Below are 21,001 nucleotides of genomic sequence, written 5' to 3'. Positions count from 1 at the left end.
AACATTTAAAGTAAATACTGTGTCCTTTCTAAAAATCAGCAGGGCAACCAAATTCAAATAAACAAAAGAAAAAAAAGGAAATACATGTTTAAAACATTTAGCTTTCCTCGTCTGTCAGACTGCCATTTAAAAGCCTTGGTATAAAACAACACTTAAGTTTACTTGCGTAAGATGGTTCATGGTTTCAAGCTGCAGTGGCTTTTGTTGGCTAGCTGTCTTTGCCAACACATTTGCACCCATCAGGGGTTAAGGGGAATGGTCACTGACTTTAATAGACCACGTAAAGCCACTGCACACACTGGGGGTTGAAGAAGTGTCTTTGTCTACTGAATGTGTTTCTGCCCAGGTATCAGGATCATAAGCAGCAGTCATCACAGCATGTACAGAATAGTTCAACAGTTTAATCATGATGCTCTTGCACAGGACCACCAAAAACAGGACGGTGGGTCCCAATATATAGCATTCAATAGCTTCAATATCCCAGAAATCTGAGGCCAAAGCAGGTCACCACAGTCATGAACTTGAGCCAAGGAATGCCTACATCTCATCCTAACGGGATGAGCAGTTAACATACAGACACCTCCGCTATGTCCCTGCTTTTATAAAGCTGCATTGTCAGCACAAAGCAGAACACTGATCCATGCTTTGATCATGAGACAGGCACCTGGTGAGAGGTTTAAACACAGCTAGGTAAAGGCAAGTATGCAACCTTTTGCACCAAACAAGTAATAAAGGTTTTTAAAAAACCTGTAAACTTTGTAAAATTATCATTCAAAACAGTAATGCAATCAGAGCAAATCGAAAGTGAAAGACAAGGCCTTTATTCCGAGTCACAGCTGCATACAGAATTTAAACTTGGACAGGAAGAGAATGAAGTCTCCCTATTTCCAGCTCTGTCCCATTAATTACAGTTTAATTAGAGCAGCTAGAAAAGGCAGTGTAAAGAATACTGTGTACTCACTCTGGCACTCAATGAACTGTTGGATAAAAGTGCAGTCCCCTCCACTCTTTAAAAGAAAGTGGTCTAATAAAGAAAAAAAAACCTTTTTTTAAATGTTACAATTGTAGTTTGTTTATATTTTTCACAGAATACAACATGAAACCAGTTTAAAAATTCGACACACTGTGTAGGCTAGACTTGGACACAGACAGATGACAACATACTGCCTGGCTCGTGAAAGTTTTGCTATTAAAAAAAAAAAAAAAAAGAAAATTAAAGCTATTAATATATGTAGTCCACTGTGACTGGTTTTGAGATAGTATGGCAAAGGTCTTTAACCAAAAACCTGACTTGAAAATTCAATGTGCAATTACTGATGTGCAGATATATACTGTGACAAACAGTGCATTCCAATCAGGCTAACAGTACTTCTGATCTCAGACAGCCCTTTTGTAATACAGCATTGTCTACACAATACCACCACAGCGCTGCATCAGACAGTTACCCTAAGTTTAAATATCCATAGATCTATGCAGTATATTATTTTCAAGCTTTATCCCTCAAAATGAAGAGTTACTACCTCCTGCCAGCAGTATACCAGCGGCTAGTTTCACAGACCCTGATCACCACTAATCTTGGACTATCAAATATTTGTTTAGCGAAACCAGTGCAAGATTAGTGCAGATCACTGATCTGTGAAAATAAACTGATATATTTAACAGTCATTGTCAGTACATCCCTGGAAATATCTTTAGCTGCTAAATAGCTTGGCAGATTATTAAATTGACACAAACTAGTTTAATTAGCACCAAGTGGCCACCAGCACCTATTTAGGTATATCATCTAAACTGCTGGAATAATTATTCGTGACTCCAAGCCTTGTGCTAATAGTTTTATTTTGATTTTGTATTATTACTATTTTTTGTAGATTCAATATTGCCCAAATTGTTGTTTTCATTAAAAGGTAGGTACTTTACTGGAATCTTGTGTATAGATCCATGGATATTTTACGTAACTGTCTGAATAAGGAGCCTTGTTTGCTGTACCCATACTGTAGTAACAACACAATACACTCCACTGAATCCATTCAGTTTACACACTGCTGCCAGTGATAGTTTCATAAGCATCTTCAAACAAACCCTTCACTGTGCTCACACATTGGTGTGCAGGATCTGTCTAACAAACAAGACACGAAGCCAAGCTGACAACAGCTAATGCCTTCATCAGTGAGCTCTCTACACTGTGGTGACCACAAATACTACATGACATTAATGTAACAATCTAAATCTGGATGAATCATTACAACTTCAACTTTCTAACTACAACTAGCAACGACTGATTTTAAATATTACAAACATGCATTGATCATGATGCAATATATTAAACTGCATGAATCAAGAAGATCAATTCCACACTGTACAAAATCATGTGTCCGTGTTTGTCTCAAATTCAGTAACTTCACACTGGGTATCATCTTCACTGTTCAATCATATTTAGATCATAACACTGGTTTAATTTGACAACACAAGTATTTTAAGAAACGAGTCCAATATTAATTGGCCACCACTGTATTCACCGCCACTGTGAACTGTTAACTAACACACCCTGCATGTGATCTTCCCCTTATAACTGTTACTGCTGTACTGTGTTGGAACAGAGTGGTTCTGAACTCGCTTGGGGACTGAACAGCAACAGCTGGAGAAAGGTATTATCTACAGAGGGAGAGAGAGTGAACTGAAAAATGGATTGCTCAATATTCTGTTTAATGCAGCTTCCATTTGATTCAATTGCAGCATCATCACTGCAAGGATCTTGTGGTATTCTTGATCCCAGTGATAAGCTCTTGGAGCTCTGAGACCAATACATTTTCCCCACCATTGCCATTTAGTCCCAAAGCCATTCACCCTCTACATTTACCCATCATTGTAGAAATGATAAGGGGGCGAACACATTAACAGTATTGCAGTAACACCGCTTCACGGTAAAGACCACAGACTGGAGACGATATTTGGTGACACAATGCAGTTTGTTTTATCAATACACTACCTTTGTCTGAACTCCCATTCATTGTAGGCAAGATGTCCTCAACCTGGATTCCTATTATTGTCAAGAGATATTTTAGGCAAAACTAGAACGAGAACTACCAATCCACTTAAATACAGCTATAGTATCTAGACATTTATACACTAAAAGCACAGTAGAATTGCTAAACCTTTCTGCTTGAGAAGCCAGGATTCATCATTTTTAGTTATGTTACATTGCAAAGCTAGATCTTGTGCATGTAGTGTCCAAGGATTACAATCTGTGACTATCACTTTATATAGCATTGATCAAACCTCCACAGAGATGAGGAGCTGATCCACTGTTAATTCTGGATGCCTTTGGCATACACAGACAATGCTTAATGATGGAGGTGAGGTACACACAATTGTTTTCGTCCCCTTTAAAAATACTACGAAAGAAATGATAATTTTACAAAGATACTTTAATTCCTCTCATTCAGCATATTTAAGGAAAAACGATTTAGTGTTTTGTGTAATTAAGTGTTTGTGTAAATAAAAAAAGTCCTAGCTACTACAGGAGTGTGGCTCAAACAAAATGCATGAAAACATGCAACACAGAAATAAACTGACATGGCAGTTAGTACATTTAACAGCGTTAGCACAAAAAACGGCACTTCTGCAGTCTCCATACCCTGCCCTTACCTAAACTGTTGTGTTCCTTAATATTTTTCTCTTGAAGTTGTTCTAACCGTACTGAAAAAACAAAAACACAAAAAGACCAAACTTTAAAAAAATAAATAAATAAATAAAAAAAACAGGGCGGGGCCTCCCACATGTGGCTGTTTAATCCATTTCAGGACAGGAGCGTGTCCTTAATTATTCAACTAATACTAGTATAAACCCTTCATGAATAAAATGAACCAGTTGAAACACCCACCCAGGTGCTAAAGTACTTCATCATTTCATTATTCCCAACACATGTGCAGTGGCCAGAATGGTCTGCTGCTTGTATAAATGAAATCTAAGAACACACACATTTACATACTACTTTCATTGTCTTAGATACCCAGTCAGCACATTTCTGTTCATAACTATTTCTACACAGAGAGATTTCAGTTGTTACCTTGTAAAGCAGTGAGACGTTCGTTGGTGAAGTCATTGTCTGCCTGCAAGGCCTCTATGCGTGCCTGCAGTGCCTGCTCCTTCTCCTCCATCTCTTCAATCCTGTGCTGCTGCTCCTTCTTCTCAGACAGGCTTTTCTGCTGGATCTCCTCCTGCCTGCCCTCCGCCTGCTGCTCAACACAAGAAGACACAGTCTGAGACCAGGCAGACACACAGAGTCTGAGACCAGACCAGACCAGACACGACACACAGAGTCTGAGACCAGACCAGACCAGACCAGACACACAGAGTCTGAGACCAGACCAGACACACAGAGTCTGAGACCAGACCAGACCAGACCAGACACACAGAGTCTGAGACCAGACCAGACCAGACACACAGAGTCTGAGACCAGACCAGACACACAGAGTCTGAGACCAGACCAGACCAGACCAGACACACAGAGTCTGAGACCAGACCAGACCAGACACACAGAGTCTGAGACCAGACCAGACCAGACACACAGAGTCTGAGACCAGACCAGACCAGACACACAGAGTCTGAGACCAGACCAGACCAGACCAGACACACAGAGTCTGAGACCAGACCAGACCAGACCAGACACACAGAGTCTGAGACCAGACCAGACCAGACCAGACACACAGAGTCTGAGACCAGACCAGACCAGACCAGACACACAGAGTCTGAGACCAGACCAGACACACAGAGTCTGAGACCAGACCAGACCAGACACGACCAGACACACAGAGTCTGAGACCAGACCAGACCAGACCAGACCAGACCAGACCAGACACACAGAGTCTGAGACCAGACCAGACACACAGAATCTCAGACCAGACCAGGCAGACACACAGAATCTCAGACCAGACCAGGCAGACACACAGAATCTCAGACCAGACCAGACCAGGCAGAGACACAGAGTCTGAGACCAGACCAGACCAGACCAGACCAGACCAGACACACAGAATCTCAGACCAGACCAGACCAGGCAGACACACAGAATCTCAGACCAGACCAGACCAGGCAGACACACAGAATCTCAGACCAGACCAGACCAGGCAGAGACACAGAGTCTGAGACCAGACCAGACCAGGCAGACACAGAGTCTGAGACCAGACCAGACCAGACACACAGAGTCTGAGACCAGACCAGACACACAGAGTCTGAGACCAGACCAGACCCACAGAGTCTGAGACCAGACCAGACCCACAGAGTCTGAGACCAGACCAGACCAGACCCACAGAGTCTGAGACCAGACCAGACCAGACCCACAGAGTCTGAGACCAGACCAGACCAGACCCACAGAGTCTGAGACCAGACCAGACCAGACACACAGAGTCTGAGACCAGACCAGACACACAGAGTCTGAGACCAGACCAGACCAGACCAGACACACAGAGTCTGAGACCAGACCAGACCAGACCCACAGAGTCTGAGACCAGACCAGACCAGACCAGACACACAGAGTCTGAGACCAGACCAGACCAGACCCACAGAGTCTGAGACCAGACCAGACCAGACACACAGAGTCTGAGACCAGACCAGACACACAGAGTCTGAGACCAGACCAGACCAGACCAGACACACAGAGTCTGAGACCAGACCAGACAAGACACGACCAGACACACAGAGTCTGAGACCAGACCAGACCAGACCAGACCAGACCAGACCAGACACACAGAGACTGAGACCAGACCAGACCAGACACACAGAATCTCAGACCAGACCAGACCAGGCAGACACACAGAATCTCAGACCAGACCAGACCAGGCAGACATACAGAATCTCAGACCAGACCAGACCAGGCAGAGACACAGAGTCTGAGACCAGACCAGACCAGGCAGAGACACAGAGTCTGAGACCAGACCAGACCAGGCAGACAGAGTCTGAGACCAGACCAGACCAGACCAGGCAGACACACAGAGTCTGAGACCAGACTGGGAGGAAAAAAAAAAAAAAGAGTCTGAGACCAGACCTGACCAGACCTGACCAGACCAGACACACAGAGTCTGAGACCAGACCAGACTAGACCAGACCAGACAGACACACAGAGTCCAAGACCAGACCTGACCAGACCCACACACAGTCTGAGACCAGACTAGGCAGACACAGAGACTGAGACCCCAACCCCTAGACCAGAGTGAAAACACATACAATACCACACCCAGACCAGACCAGAGTGAACACATACAATACCACACCCACCCAGACCAGAGTGAACACATACAATACCACACCCACCCAGACCAGAGTGAACACGCAGACAATACACACACCCAGACCAGAGTGAACACATACAATACCACACCCACCCAGACCAGAGGTGAACACATACAATACCACACCCACCCAGACCAGAGTGAACACATACAATAGCACACACAGACCAGAGTGAACACATACAATAGCACACACAGACCAGAGTGAACACATACAATAGCACACACAGACCAGAGTGAACACGCATAAACAATACAACACACACACAGACCAGAGTGAACACATACAGTACAACACACACCCAGACCAGAGTGAACATATAAAATAACACATGCACACAAACTACTGTACCTTCTTGACATGAAACTACAGCTTGAGAACACACAGGCAGTTTCAACCCCATCAGTGAGATTGAGGGTGAAAGCACACTTTCTCTGTCATTCACTGGGAACCAAGATTTGAATTAAAAAGGCAGAGCTAACTGTACCTTTAACTTGTCAGCAAGGTCTTTGATTTCGTTGACCGCTCCGTTGTACTTATTGGCCAGCTCGCTCAGCTCTTCCTGCGTCCGCTCGTTCATTTCCTTTAGATGGGTACATTCATCCTCAGTGTTGCTCAGACTTCGCTGGAAGACACAAGACGTTGCTGATTAGAAATCTCATCTTATTCAACAGGACATTCTCATTAACTAGAGAATTACACTAAAATAACATACTGCCTCCAATTAGTTACACCTTACCTTACCTTAATAGCACTGTTACATGAACACAAGTTTAGAATGACAGTTTAGTCGAAGTGGACTTGGGGTGCAATTCAACATGTTCACTATATACGAGTGCTCTGTATCATTTTGTATCTTCTTACTGGACAACACTGGTAATGAAATGTAATTCATACAATAATAAAATAGAGCTGTGTACCATCATATTTAGACTAGAACTGTCTACACCTAACTAGCCTAGCTATATTAGGTCAGAGGTCAAGCACTCTAGCACATTTAGCAATATGAAGTCCTGATCTCAAATTGTTGGCTCAGACCATAGTAACATTTACAGCTGCAAAATCAAAATGGGCCAGAAGATATTTCTTGATTCTCAGGAATTGTGGTAGTTCTGATGTTCAGCAGCTTTGTACAATTAGGCACAAAGGGTTCCCCACAGTTAAACTTGACCCAAAGAATCACAGAATACACGTGTACCGAGTATAAAGTAGGGAGTCATTGAACAGTCGACTAGAAAAGTGACAGTGGACCTCAGAAACTGCTCGTGTTCATACGTCACACGAGTCTAATGTATGTGCTTTCGGATGGCGGTACAGTTATAATTCACTAACATGTACATTAGATTTTAGAACATTAATAAATAGGAGATTTTAAATGTAGGAGATTTTTTTTGTAGTGCATGAACTTCAAAGGGTTACAAAGCACTATGTTGACAAATAGAACACCAGACATATTTTAAAGCGGACTAGTCAACCTATTTGACTATTTTCAACAATTCTGACAGTCAAATTGGTAGTCATTCTACCCCCCTACAAAGCCATCTTGAGGCAAGTCACAGGTCAAAGTGAAGGGTGCTGAGGACTCTTCACAGCACTGAAAACAGAAAGATCAAATCACACAGGTCAAAGTGAAGGGTGCTGAGGACTCTTCACAGCACTGAAAACAGAAAGATCAAATCACACAGGTCAAAGTGAAGGGTGCTGAGGACTCTTCACAGCACTGAAAACAGAAAGATCAAATCACACAGGTCAAAGTGAAGGGTGCTGAGGACTCTTCACAGCACTGAAAACAGAAAGATCAAATCACACAGGTCAAAGTGAAGGGTGCTGAGGACTCTTCACAGCACTGAAAACAGAAAGATCAAATCACACAGGTCAAAGTGAAGGGTGCTGAGGACTCTTCACAGCACTGAAAACAGAAAGATCAAATCACACAGGTCAAAGTGAAGGGTGCTGAGGACTCTTCACAGCACTGAAAACAGAAAGATCAAATCACACAGGTCAAAGTGAAGGGTGCTGAGGACTCTTCACAGCACTGAAAACAGAAAGATCAAATCACACAGGTCAAAGTGAAGGGTGCTGAGGACTCCACAGCACTGATTTATTTTTTTTTTGGAGAAATTAGCAATTGAAGTAGAATAGGTGGCAGGTTTACAAACACATAAAGGGGATGCTTACAACTTTCCTAAATACATTACTTTTTATTTATTTATTTCATTTATATAGAGTGTTTTATACAAAAGTATCATACAGCACTGTACAGTACTTAGCAGACAAAAAGAACAAACCACAATACATTTGTATAGCATGTCACACATACAACAGCCACAATCAGACCATTTAAATAACAGTATACACAATACAAAAGCAGCCATTTTAAAGTTACATTAAAACCTACTAAGATAAGAAAGTCATTTTATAAAAGCACGTTTTTAGTCTTGACTTGAAAACTGTAACGGTCCCAGCTTCCTTGACAAACGAAGGCAAAGCCCTACCTCCCGTGTTGCTTTTGTTGACCCTAGGAATAACCAGCAGCCCCGCATCCTGTGATCTCAGAGTGCGGTTTGGAAGATACGGGGTCAGTAACTGCTGCAAATAACTAGGTGCTAATCCATTCAGGGCCTTGTAAGTTAACAGGAAAATCTTAATCAATTCTGTACTGCACAGGGAGCCAGTGTAAAGAGGTCAAAACAGTGGTAATATGTTCACTTTCCCTGGTTTTAGTCAGAATTCTAGCGGTGGTATTCTGAACCAGCTGGGATAACGCACGTTCAGGGACTCCAGAAAAAAAGTGCATTAAAATAATCAATTCTAGATGAAACAAAGGCATGCATTAGTCTCTCAGCATCAGATACAGACATAATTGGTCTAAGTTTGGCTTATTTCTCAAATGATAAAAATATACTTTAGTAAGTTCCCTAATATGAGTCTCAAATGATAGATCAGGATCAAAGATGACCCCCAAACTCTTAATTTCTAGTTTTAGTTTTGATAAGAGACTGCAAGGGTAGAGATCATGTAACCCCTTTCCCCCCCCCCCCCCCCCATTTCCTTTTAGTTGGTTCTATGAGCCCACGAGCATAACCTCTGTGACATCAATGCTTGATATCTGTAAGGCAAGTAGCTAACACCCAGGCAGAAGAAATTCCTGGCTTTAGGGACAAATATAGCTGGGTAACATCAGCATAGTAATGGAAGTTCACTCCATGTATGCGGATAGTGTCACCTAACCACCTGCTGTGTGTTATATCTGTTTCAGTGAGAGAATCCTTTGACACACTTTTAAAGCTGTTTATAACATTTTTTTTTATTATTATTTGTTATTACAAGTCTCCCAGGTCTGCAACCTTACTTCTACACTTGATAATTAGCTGCAATTCAGCTAATCTCCGAGAGCTTGTTTCATTGTATATTTCAGTGGCTAACTCTAAACAAATTGAGAGTTAATTTCTCTCACACTCTGCTTTGTTAGGGTCGGTCATACAAAGAGTGTAAGAGAAACTCCACTTGATTACAGGTAGCCACCGAATGCAAACATATTACAAGGCATTTATTCTAAATCAAAAACAGACAAAAAGCTTAAAGTATTTCATCTGTTTCCATAGAAGCTGTTGTGGTTAAACGTTGAAAATGCTTTGTCACTGACTACACTGCACCGAAATTAGAAGTGTAGCAGCTGCTAATAGGCTCCAATGGGGACGTGACTTTTAATAGAGCGAGCTTCACACACGTGGCAGTCAGGCTCAGAAGAGGGCAGCGCTTTGTACAGCACGGTCCTCGAGGGATTCCTCACCGAGGGCAGCGCTTTGTACCGCACGGTCCTCGAGGGATTCCTCACAGAGGGCAGCGCTTTGTACAGCACGGTCCTCGAGGGATTCCTCACAGAGGGCAGCGCTTTGTACCGCACGGTCCTCGAGGGATTCCTCACAGAGGGCAGCGCTTTGTACCGCACGGTCCTCGAGGGATTCCTCACAGAGGGCAGCGCTTTGTACAGCACGGTCCTCGAGGGATTCCTCACAGAGGGCAGCGCTTTGTACAGCACGGTCCTCGAGGGATTCCACACCGAGGGCAGCGCTTTGTACCGCACGGTCCTCGAGGGATTCCTCACAGAGGGCAGCTCTTTGTACAGCACGGTCCTCGAGGGATTCCTCACAGAGGGCAGCGCTTTGTACAGCACGGTCCTCGAGGGATTCCACACCGAGGGCAGCGCTTTGTACCGCACGGTCCTCGAGGGATTCCTCACCGAGGGCAGCACTTTGTACCGCACGGTCCTCGAGGGATTCCACACCGAGGGCAGCGCTTTGTACCACACGGTCCTCGAGGGATTCCTCACAGAGGGCAGCGCTTTGTACCGCACGGTCCTCGAGGGATTCCTCACAGAGGGCAGCGCTTTGTACAGCACGGTCCTCGAGGGATTCCTCACAGAGGGCAGCGCTTTGTACCGCACGGTCCTCGAGGGATTCCTCACAGAGGGCAGTGCTTTGTAAAGTATGGTCCTCGAGGGAGATCTCAGCGTTTGGTTGCTAATTTGCTGTAAACGTTTCACAAACCCACTGTGTTTCTCACCTCCACTTCGGAGAGCTTGCGGACCACCTCGATTTTCTCCTGAAGAACCCGTCTCAGGGACTCTTTGGCTGTTGTCTCGTAGTTGTGTTTGTCTTCTTGCAATGCTATCAACTCCTTTCGAATGCCATCTTCAGTTTGGTTCTGTAAATACAGCAGTCAAATCAATTAATACAATAACTAGGGACACAGGTTAGAGTCCTGCATTGGGTGACCTGCAAAAGCAGGTCGGTTTCCGGTCGAAATGTGAACTTTTTTGCGGTTCGTGCGCGGGTCTGTTGAAATCGCCAAAAACATTTTCTGTCCTTTCAGCGTACTTGTCTGTAACCCTTTCCCAAATAACGTATTTGAAGGTAAATGTACCAGTATTTCCTGCACTAAAGCAGGAGGCGATTAGGGAGGAATCAGCTGACTAAGCAGTGTTGTTCTCACTTGTTACGTCGCAAGATCTTTTTATCATGTCTGCTTGGTGATATTAAAAATGTTTGTATCATGGGTTTATATCATGTAGTTCGAGAGGTAAATCAGAAGTGTGGAATTATTTTGGAATCATAGCGAATGAAAATAAACATGTGACTGGATCCGTTGCTTGTGCTTGTCATTATGTTTTTATGAACGACAGCCACAAAACTGCGAAAGCGCAGGTGTAGCTCCCTTTCAACTGGCGGCACGAAAGGAACAGACAGGTATTTTATAGTAAAGTAAGTAGAGATAGTTAATATGTTACAATGTTAAAATATATGCAGACCACTAAAGAAAGCTGCCACGCTGCATAGCCTATTGTATAAACTCAATCTGTTAAGATATCTGTGTGTGAATGTGAGAGCGTGAGGAGTCAGTTGACAAACACTTGCGGGTTCGGGTCGGGTTGCAGGTCTTATTAAAGCGGGTCGGTGAACACGGTGTTGCAGCGGTTCGGCTTAGGTCCTGTAGTCGCGGGTCCGGGTCCGGGTTGGAAGAAATTGGACCTGCGCAGGATTCTAACACAGGTAGACAAACTATACAGAACAATTGCTGGCCTATTTTAGTTTGTTTTTAACTAAAGCCATGTGCCAGACATTCAAATATATAAATAGATGTATATCTGCGTATTGCAAGAAACAACAATCAAACACCTACTTTTGAATAAGCTTGCAACTGGTTTCCCATGACTTCTAGCCTTGAAAGCAGCCTATCTTCATCTATTAAAGCCTGTTAGGAAAAAAGAAAATGATTGTATCAACACATGACAGGACCCTAACACACTTAAGGGACAAATCAAACTTAATACTGTGCATGTGTCTGCTTTTACATAACCTGGATCTAATTGGGGTTTTTACACTGGATTTCTTCCTTGAAGTAACCCCTTTGGGATCTTTATGTGCTCTGCAAGTGTGGGAACAAAACTATGGAGCCAAACATATGTCTATGTATATTGCTAACCTACACACTAACTTGGCCTTTTCAGCAGGTGTTTCATCAAATCTCACTTTCCCTTTACCTCTTGCTCTTATATGTACTAGTAAGGAAGTAAATCTTGGGATTATTTGTAAATGACTCAAATGCAATAAATCCTGCCAGTACAGAGCGAATCCTAACTGTCAGCAGCCATGGACTCGGTTGAGGATGCTTTGTGACGGGCACCATGAATACAGCTGCGGGTCGAACGCAGGCATCTCAAACATATTGCCATCTGACTGGCTACCACTACGCTGTGTGAACCTGGAATTGGTTAATCGCTGAAGCTGTAAACTTAGAGTATTTTACTAAAGGTTTAATAAAAATTATCCTTCTTAAAAACGAGTCCTGCGAAGTTTCATTATTTATACCATCTTGATGTACTGTTAACCCGTAAATGAATACTGTACATGAAAATCAATTTACAGTTTGAAATAAATATACCAGCTTAATATAAAATACACTTTTCTTTTGCATTTTAGCATACCAAGCCTGAAAATGTTGACATGCATGTCACTGCATTCTCGTGCTTTGCATGTCTGGATTCTGCAAGGAGGGTGGGGGGTCACAGACACTAGGCTGAACAATCAGAGCCTATTCTAATGAATACAAATATGCCAACATACAGGACAATATGAATGGGACTGAAGACAGACCAGGCTTCTGGAGAATTACCGGAATCACTGTTTCTTTTGATGTACATTGTGAGGGAGCGCACAGAGGTAGAGAAAACAAATTCATTCCCCTATAGCCTGAAACCCCTAAAGAGAAATGGTTAGTTAAAGAGCTGCAGGTGTACAGTGCACAGCTCTGGAGTCACGGTCCTTTCCCCTCATACTTTTAGCCTGTTTGTACAGGTGACCCGGCGAGTCGGTGCCCTTGCCGTTCCCTACCTGCCAGCTGCTCTCTGATGCCTCCTGTGTGCTGGCCAGCAGGCGCTGCAGGGTCGCCAGCTTCTGCTCCAGCATCTGCTCCCGGTGTAAGGCCTCCTGATAATGAAACAGCAAACAGGATTAATAGAGAAGGTCTACCTGCAGCACCATGGGCTTTTCAGAAAGGTAAACTAACACTTACAGCATGCTTTTTTTTATCCAATTAACAACTATTAAAATGTAGTGCTGGGACATGTATATGAATATTCAAACAAACACTGCAAGAAATCAGACCCATTCCAGTGTACAGAAGAGTGTTTCTCTCCTGTCCAATAGCTCATTCGCTGTCATTTAAATTTTGAAAGAACATCTGAACATGAAAAATATTTTTGTCCCAGCAGTATTACAAATCAAATGCTAATCAAACATAATTGAACACTTGTTAAGTAATTAAATTAAAGTGAAGGTGTAAATCAAGCTGTTATAGGGGTAAACTGCACCTAAAAACTGGAACCCCATGGCTGGTATTTTTCACAACTTGCCCACAGTGGAAAAAACAGGTTCCAGAAGCTGGTAAAAACATGCCAATAGCATTCCAGCCATTTAAACATTATTCTAGCTAAATCTGTGCTTTTACAGCAGCTATCCAGTAGAGGTCACTATCACACCATACCTGTAAATACTGAGAGAGCTGAAACAGTTCCTGAGAATACATACTGGGAGTATTAGCAGCAACCTGCAGGACCAAAGGAAATAGTTGTCAAAACCTGGAACTTTATTATTAAACCATGTACATTTATTCCAGGCATTGTAATCCCTGCAGACCCTGCTGCTCGAAGTGTTTCTCTTCATTAAGGACTTCCATAGCTAACTGAAAAGAAAAAAGTAGTCACAGTAGATGGAGATCTGACGAAGCATGGGCTTCCATGCATGACCCCAACCAAATAAATCTCAATAAAAAAAACTAAATTAAAAAGAGATTCCAGGAGTCCTTCTACTCATTTAAATGGCATCTGTAGATCCACTAACACTTGTATGAATTGAATAGACTCAATCCTAAAACACAGCACCAGACCTCTGATTTATGAAGCCAGCAGCTCATTTCCATCTGGCTCCCCTGGACTATGCAGGGCTGAACACAATTGCAATTGTTTTGATATAATCCACATGTTGGGTGCCTAATCATACATATGATCTTCTGAGGCTGAAGTTCTTGATTGTGTAACTAAAAGCACCTCCCCGTCTTTCTCTCTGGTTTCAGCTAGAGAGAGGTGGCAGAAAAGAGCTTATTTACAGCATACAATGTGAGCGTTAGGGAGCGGAAGGATTTTAGTGGCATTTTCTCAGCTGGTTAATAACACGTGTAGCATTGCTTGTTCGCAGTGAAGCTGTAAAACTCAGGATCTGTTCACCCTACTCTTTGCTTACTGCATCACAATCTCAAAAACAATTTAAACTCACAGCTGGGAAACACACCTAGAGTTCCCTATGGTGCTGACAAAGTCATTTAATGTTCTGTTCACTGGATTGATCGGTGTGTATGTATATATAGATTACACTGCACGCATGTATAAAGGTGTACCTGTGCTGGCCGCCTGGGCACAAAGTGAATAAACTAAACAAAATAGATTGTTTCTGGGGTTTATAAGCTTGTTAAGGAAACTGTCTAAACAAAACTAAAAAAGATCAATACATAACCTATAACATTCAACTGCTTAAAATCTGTTTTTGAAAGGTCCCATTACCAGTGCTGACTTCACCCCTCCGATTCCCATCACCAATTGTACTTATGGTATGTTTACGTTTCAGCTGTTTGATTGAAAATGAACTCTGAGATCCCACACCCTGTCAAACAGGAATTCTAGGTGGTTAGTTTCACGTGACATATTTGTTCCACAAGCAAAACCTGTTTAAACAGAGCCACACATTTACAGAGCAAGCCCAACAGAAAAAACAACTTAGACTGAACTAGTGCACATGGCAGCATGTTAAGGCAGCAGGAATAATGGTATGTGCTTTGATCCGGTAAGGGAACCAACACAAGCACATTTGTTTATCTCCCTGTGGGTTCACAACTGTCTTTCAGAGGCAATTGTTTTTCCTTTAATCCTTGAACGAAGCTTGTGTTCTTTATGAGAGCAATGCTTGTGTTTGTCTCTGCCATGCATTTTGGCCCAGGCTGTTTGATATGCAAGGACAGGGGTTTATAGTTCATACCCACATGGACATTTTGCGAAATACAGTAGTACAGTAGTAGTAATATAAAGGACAGGCAAATGTAAGGTGAGCCATACTGTTTCTTCGTGTGCTTAACACATTACAAATTACGAAATCATTCACGATGCCTTTGTAATCATTTAATCTTTGTGTGTTTTTACTGGGTTACTATGCACAGTTTAGAGACAGTCAATGTGAAACGGAGAAGATTCTCTGGGTGTTAACCAGCACTTCGGCACTGACAGAGACGGCATGCAAGATACTGACAGTGCGACTGACTACAATAGTTAAGCAAGTGCAACTCTCCCAAACCATTGTGCTTGTACAGTGCTAGTTACTCAAAAATGGCTGTATATATATATATATATATATATATAGATATAGAAATATATATAAATTGTAAAAAACACAGTTGAATGTGCCATCTAGAAAACAAGAAATTACAATTTGATAACCAACAAATTCAACATTATATATAGAAAAGCAACATTGTGATAAGGTGCTGACAGTGAAGAGAAAACTGCCACGCAGATTAAGAGTGAAGAACAGAGAAGTACCTGGACGGGAGACAATGCAGTCTTCTGTCTAACCTTAGTATATTAAAATAAATGATTGAAATGCCAAGCCCCCCCGTACTGCACACAATCCAAACTACAAGACCCCCGTACTGCACACAATCCAAACTACAAGCCCCCCGTACTGCACACAATCCAAACCACAAGCCCCCCCGTACTGCACACAATCCAAACCACAAGCCCCCCGTACTGCACACAATCCAAACTACAAGCCCCCCGTACTGCACACAATCCAAACCACAAGCCCCCCGTACTGCACACAATCCAAACCACAAGCCCCCCGTACTGCACACAATCCAAACTACAAGCCCCCCGTACTGCACACAATCCAAACCACAAGCCCCCCCGTACTGCACACAATCCAAACTACAAGCCCCCCGTACTGCACACAATCCAAACCACAAGCCCCCCCGTACTGCACACAATCCAAACCACAAGCCCCCCGTACTGCACACAATCCAAACTACAAGCCCCCCGTACTGCACACAATCCAAACTACAAGCCCCCCGTACAGCACACATTGAAAACTACAATCCAACATTAAAATAAAAGCATTCAGTAAAATAAAGCAGCTGACAATGTCAAACTTACCTTATCTACAGGAAGTGGTAATGGAGCTTGAATGACGCTGGAAAACATGAAACAGAAGTATTTCAGTGACAAGCTAACAGATTTAAAAACACCCTGCCCAGCTGTACGGGACAACTGAGAAAAAATACATGTCACGGTGTCCTCTGCCAAGGTTGGGAATCAACTGTGCAAGCACTGTAAATGTTTAACTGAAGTGCACAGTACACACAGGAGTCTGACTATGGGGATTTCTTTGTGCAGGTGTGGTAACAGTCAGAGCCAGGACACTGTACTGGAGTGGAGCGAACAGTCTATCCTTTAGAGCAGGGGTTCTCAAACTTTGTCTAGTTGGGACCCAATTTTAAATCCCTTGGGTCTTGTGCGATCCTTGAATTTAAATACTTTTTCTTTCTAAATGACAGAAATGATTAGTTTATTGAATAAACAGTAAATATGCAAATAACAAAAAAATAAAACAGACATACTGTATGTAGTGTTTTTACCTGACAAGTTTCAAAATCCAAAGGGATTTCTTTTAAAGACCTGCCATGCTACACTGCAGGTCAATTTGTACAGGAGGTTCTCGTTTCACGCCCCCTTTTGAGAAGCCCTGCTCTAGTCAACAGCAGCGGGACCCCTGCAGAGGTTTTTTTTAAAACCAAGATTCACTTTCCACTGGGCTTCAACAAAACATTTATTATCTTCTCCAGCAGACCTGCACACAGTGATGACCAATAAGAAAAAGAGCACACATTGACACAGACTCACAGAGGAGATCACTGGCTCATGCCAATTGTGTCCCAACTGCTATAAACTTGTTTTTGCAGATTCCTTTGTATTGCACACTACCAGGTTACATAAATAAAAAAAAGACAACTCTACAGTAAAATGGTTAAATACAACCATACTCTTCCAGTTCAATCTCTTCTGTCTAAATCCACCCGAGACAGCGAGACGTGAAGTTCTCTCTTTAGTTTCTCTCTGCCAGGTGTTCTTTATCTCTGTGGCTGGCAGGTGAAAAGCACATAGCTGATCCTGTGAGCTTCGACATGGAGTCCCTCCACTGCAGGTGACTGGGATAGTCTGACAGCCAGAGGCACGTTTAGTTTGAGCACTGACTCCACACCCTGGCATACCACAATACATTACAGTACCTCCCAAAAAAACCACATTGACATTGGCCCCAGCTCCAATCCAACAGAAAGAAAATGTCTTTCACCAACACCTTCTCCTATTCTCTTCAAAGCCAAGCAGAACAGAATCTGCTGCAGCCGATCTCAACTCGCCTACGGGTTTACATACATACAGCAGCCAGCACACAGTACAATCACATGGTCACCTCCACGTAGATCACCCCTCACATACTAGTTATGTGCAGCCCTATGAGAAATGTCTTCTTCACTACAACAGACAAGACAATGTCCTTCCTGTTTGTTTAATATCACCTCTAGTCCGCTGCAACAAGCACTTCAAATCTGTTTCCATTCTGAATTCCATTTCACCTGTTCTGTGCAGAACAGATCACTGTATCAAGAAGAAAAATATCCCAGGAGTAAAACTAGGTTGTGAAGGTCTTACTTTACTGCACTGAATTAACTACAAAAGCACAGGATGCAATACAGTAGTTTAAGTTAAACAGTTTTTTCGTAAGTGTATTTAAGGTAAAAACAGTACATAAAGTAGACATCGCTTGCTTTTTTATTCCATCATTGCTGTTCCTTTGCAATAAACAGTGGCCATAGACACATTTTCATAAAATAATAACATCATTACTGAGGTTTATTGACTTTTCTTTTTTTAGCTTAACGAGTAAACAGAAACTGTTGTGTAATTTGAACATTTCAAATGTGGAACAGGGGAATTGTCATTTTGGTTATCGTTTATTACATGCTGCATAACAGAAAACAGGATCACAACATGAAACAAAAACACAACGCTGATCACTACACAGCATTTCCCTTGCAAGTTGGGCCAGTGTTAAAAAGCATGAGGCATTTGTGAGTGACGTACCTGCATGTGCTGATCCCGATTGTGACATCGGCAGCTTTTGGTAAATAAACCGTTTACTTCTTGCTGTCTAACTTAAAATAGAGGCTCAAAAGCAGCTGTGATGCTCCTCTTTTTTTTCTCAAATATATTAATTAATCTCACACATGAAGTGGGCAAAGCATGTTGTTATTGTGTAATTTCTGGTGGACACAGGCATTTCTGTCTTTGAATACATGTCAAGAAATATTTGGGTATTTGTCCCAGCACAACCTAAAACTGAAATTTCATTTTCACTCCTGACTAACTGCAAAGAGGGGATCTTCTATTTAGTCAAGTCCTGCTTATTTAATGAAGCACTGTAATATTTTTATAGATGTGTCTGGAATACGTGGCGGATAACCAATCGATTGTATGTTCTTTTATTCACAATCAATGTATTATTTAAAAGAACACAGTATTAGACCTGCAAAAATACTCAAGCGTGTATAACAAAAGCACAACCCCGAACGAAACAGCAAATACAGACAAACTGTATTTCTTGTAACTTGGTTCTCAAATTCTTTGACAGCATGTAAATGAACACCCCCAAAGACTCACGCCCCAGAGGGCTCTGCAGATATCTCAGCACCCACAGGCTTGCAGCCAAGCAGAGCTTCTTGTGGAATAACAGTACGAATGGAACCAAGCAGAACCTACGCACTGGAATTCCACCTGTGATGCAATGGCTTCCTCTGAAGGCTAAACAGCAAAAGGGAGCTGGAGGGAGGCTGATACAAACATGAAGCAATTCCACATTAACTACAGACTCCACAGCTAGCTATCCCGCTGGTGCTCTTCTATTGTCTTTGCTTTCTTGCCGGTCAGTAAAAAAACACCCCCCTCACATGGCACACCTAGCTGATAATCACATTTACATCCATAATGGATGAAGAACCCACACAGGAACTGTGCTGAACCAGCTCATTTCTCAGACTTGAGTCATTCAAGAAGAAACTCCTTCCTTTATAAGAATGTTTACAGTAGTTATTCATTTATGCAACTTAAACTACAGAACAATGCAAAGCACACTGTACTAAAACCCTATGGTAAGCGCTCAATCATTTCCGCATCCGAGCTCAAAACTTTAATCTACGATCCCTTCCAGTACTCAGAGCGTATAGATATTTGATTGAAATAATGCCAGATATAGGGGCTCCCGAGTGGCGCATCCAGTAAAAGCACTCACTAGAGTGCAGGATGCGCTCTATAGCCTGGACGTCGCCGGTTCGAGTCCAGGCTATTCCACAGCCGACCGTGGACGGGAGTTCCCAGGGGGTGGCGCTCAATTGGCCGAGCGTCATCCAGGGGGAGGGAGGGTTAGGTCGGCCAGGGTGTCCTCGGCTCACCAGCGACCCCTGTAGTCTGGCCGGGCGCCTGCAGGCTTGCCTGTAAGCTGCCCAGAGCTGCGTTGTCCTCCGACGCTGTAGCTCTGAGGCGGCTGCATGGTGAGTCTGCAGAGTGTAAAGAAGCGGGCGGCTGACGGCACACGCTTCGGAGGACAGCGTGTGTTCATCTTCGCCCCTCCCGAGTCAGCGCAGGGGTGGTAGCGGTGAGCTGAGCCTAAAAATAATTGGTCATTTCAAATTGGGGAGAAAACAATAAAAACTAATTGGCAACGACTAAATTAAAAAAAAAAAAAGAAATAATGCCAGATATTACACATTAACAGTTGTTCCTTATGATAATGTAAGTTTCAAAATTAATTTCTCAATAAGACCGGCAAACATGACATTAGAATAACTTCTCATGGAAACTTATCTAATTTATAACAACATTTATTACCTTTTTTAGTACTACTTACCTTTAGATAAATATTTACATAATCAAAAGAAGGATACAAACTTACTCTGACCGGCGCCGAGCCTCCATGCCATCAGGTAAAAAGAGTTTGATTGTAGATACTATACATCCATGGGTAACTGCAGATAAATATATAATGCACATTATTATTATTATTGAACATGCACACTAGGACTACAGGAGCAATATCTCAAACACAACCTTCAACATAGCAAAACGTTTGCTAGAGAACACAAGTACAAATATACAGCATGAAGCTTTATTTAGCCACGCAAGCCAGTGTCAAACTTCTACAACACATCCTCTTTGTGCTTCAGAGTTGTGCAGAGCGAGAGGATCTTCAGTTTGCTAATGCGCATTTCTTCACTGCCTGCCCAGCACTATCCACACACCCAGGCAGCTTCCTACCACAGCGGTCTTGGTCAACACGATGTTGTGCAACTATCACCTTGCACACGTTGAGCATGGAAATGAAAGAATAACCAGAAATGGACATGCACATCCCACAATCAAAAATAAGGGGTTCAAGACCCTTACTTTTTGCAGCAGATGTCCATGCAAAGTTTGGTTAATCTATTTGAGAAATGTTGTCTCAGTTAAATGTGTGCTAGTATCCATACCAAGGTTCATCACAATTACAGGACAGGTCCTCCG

At 42.7% G+C, this 21,001-nt stretch overlaps 1 protein-coding gene across 14 annotated transcripts in view; it reads right to left on the bottom strand.

Annotated features, from left to right (window-relative positions):
* The window catches only part of LOC117412360 (sarcolemmal membrane-associated protein), an 87,603-nt gene that overhangs the window by 33,989 nt on the left and 32,613 nt on the right, over positions 1-21,001 (bottom strand). For 6 of the 14 annotated variants that reach the window (XM_034906235.2, XM_034906237.2, XM_034906234.2 and 3 more), the window contains exons 4-14: positions 20,394-20,466; positions 16,541-16,577; positions 13,831-13,893; positions 13,179-13,274; positions 11,968-12,039; positions 10,852-10,992; positions 6,773-6,910; positions 4,067-4,235; positions 3,646-3,696; positions 2,987-3,037; positions 962-1,024 (exon numbers count right to left, since the gene is read on the bottom strand). In XM_034906235.2, coding sequence (XP_034762126.2) covers positions 962-1,024; positions 2,987-3,037; positions 3,646-3,696; positions 4,067-4,235; positions 6,773-6,910; positions 10,852-10,992; positions 11,968-12,039; positions 13,179-13,274; positions 13,831-13,893; positions 16,541-16,577; positions 20,394-20,466 — 954 coding nt within the window. Of the gene's footprint in view, positions 1-961; positions 1,025-2,986; positions 3,038-3,645; positions 3,697-4,066; positions 4,236-6,772; positions 6,911-10,851; positions 10,993-11,967; positions 12,040-13,178; positions 13,275-13,830; positions 13,894-16,540; positions 16,578-17,427; positions 17,544-20,393; positions 20,467-21,001 lie in introns of those variants that run through there. The other 8 variants (XM_034906242.2, XM_034906238.2, XM_058988927.1 and 5 more) reach the window with 5 other exon arrangements.

Source organism: Acipenser ruthenus, chromosome 16 (genome assembly GCF_902713425.1).
Source record: "Acipenser ruthenus chromosome 16, fAciRut3.2 maternal haplotype, whole genome shotgun sequence".
Lineage (NCBI taxonomy): Eukaryota > Metazoa > Chordata > Actinopteri > Acipenseriformes > Acipenseridae > Acipenser > Acipenser ruthenus.
Note: the sequence above shows the minus strand (reverse complement) of the source record. Positions and strands in the feature narration are given on the sequence as shown.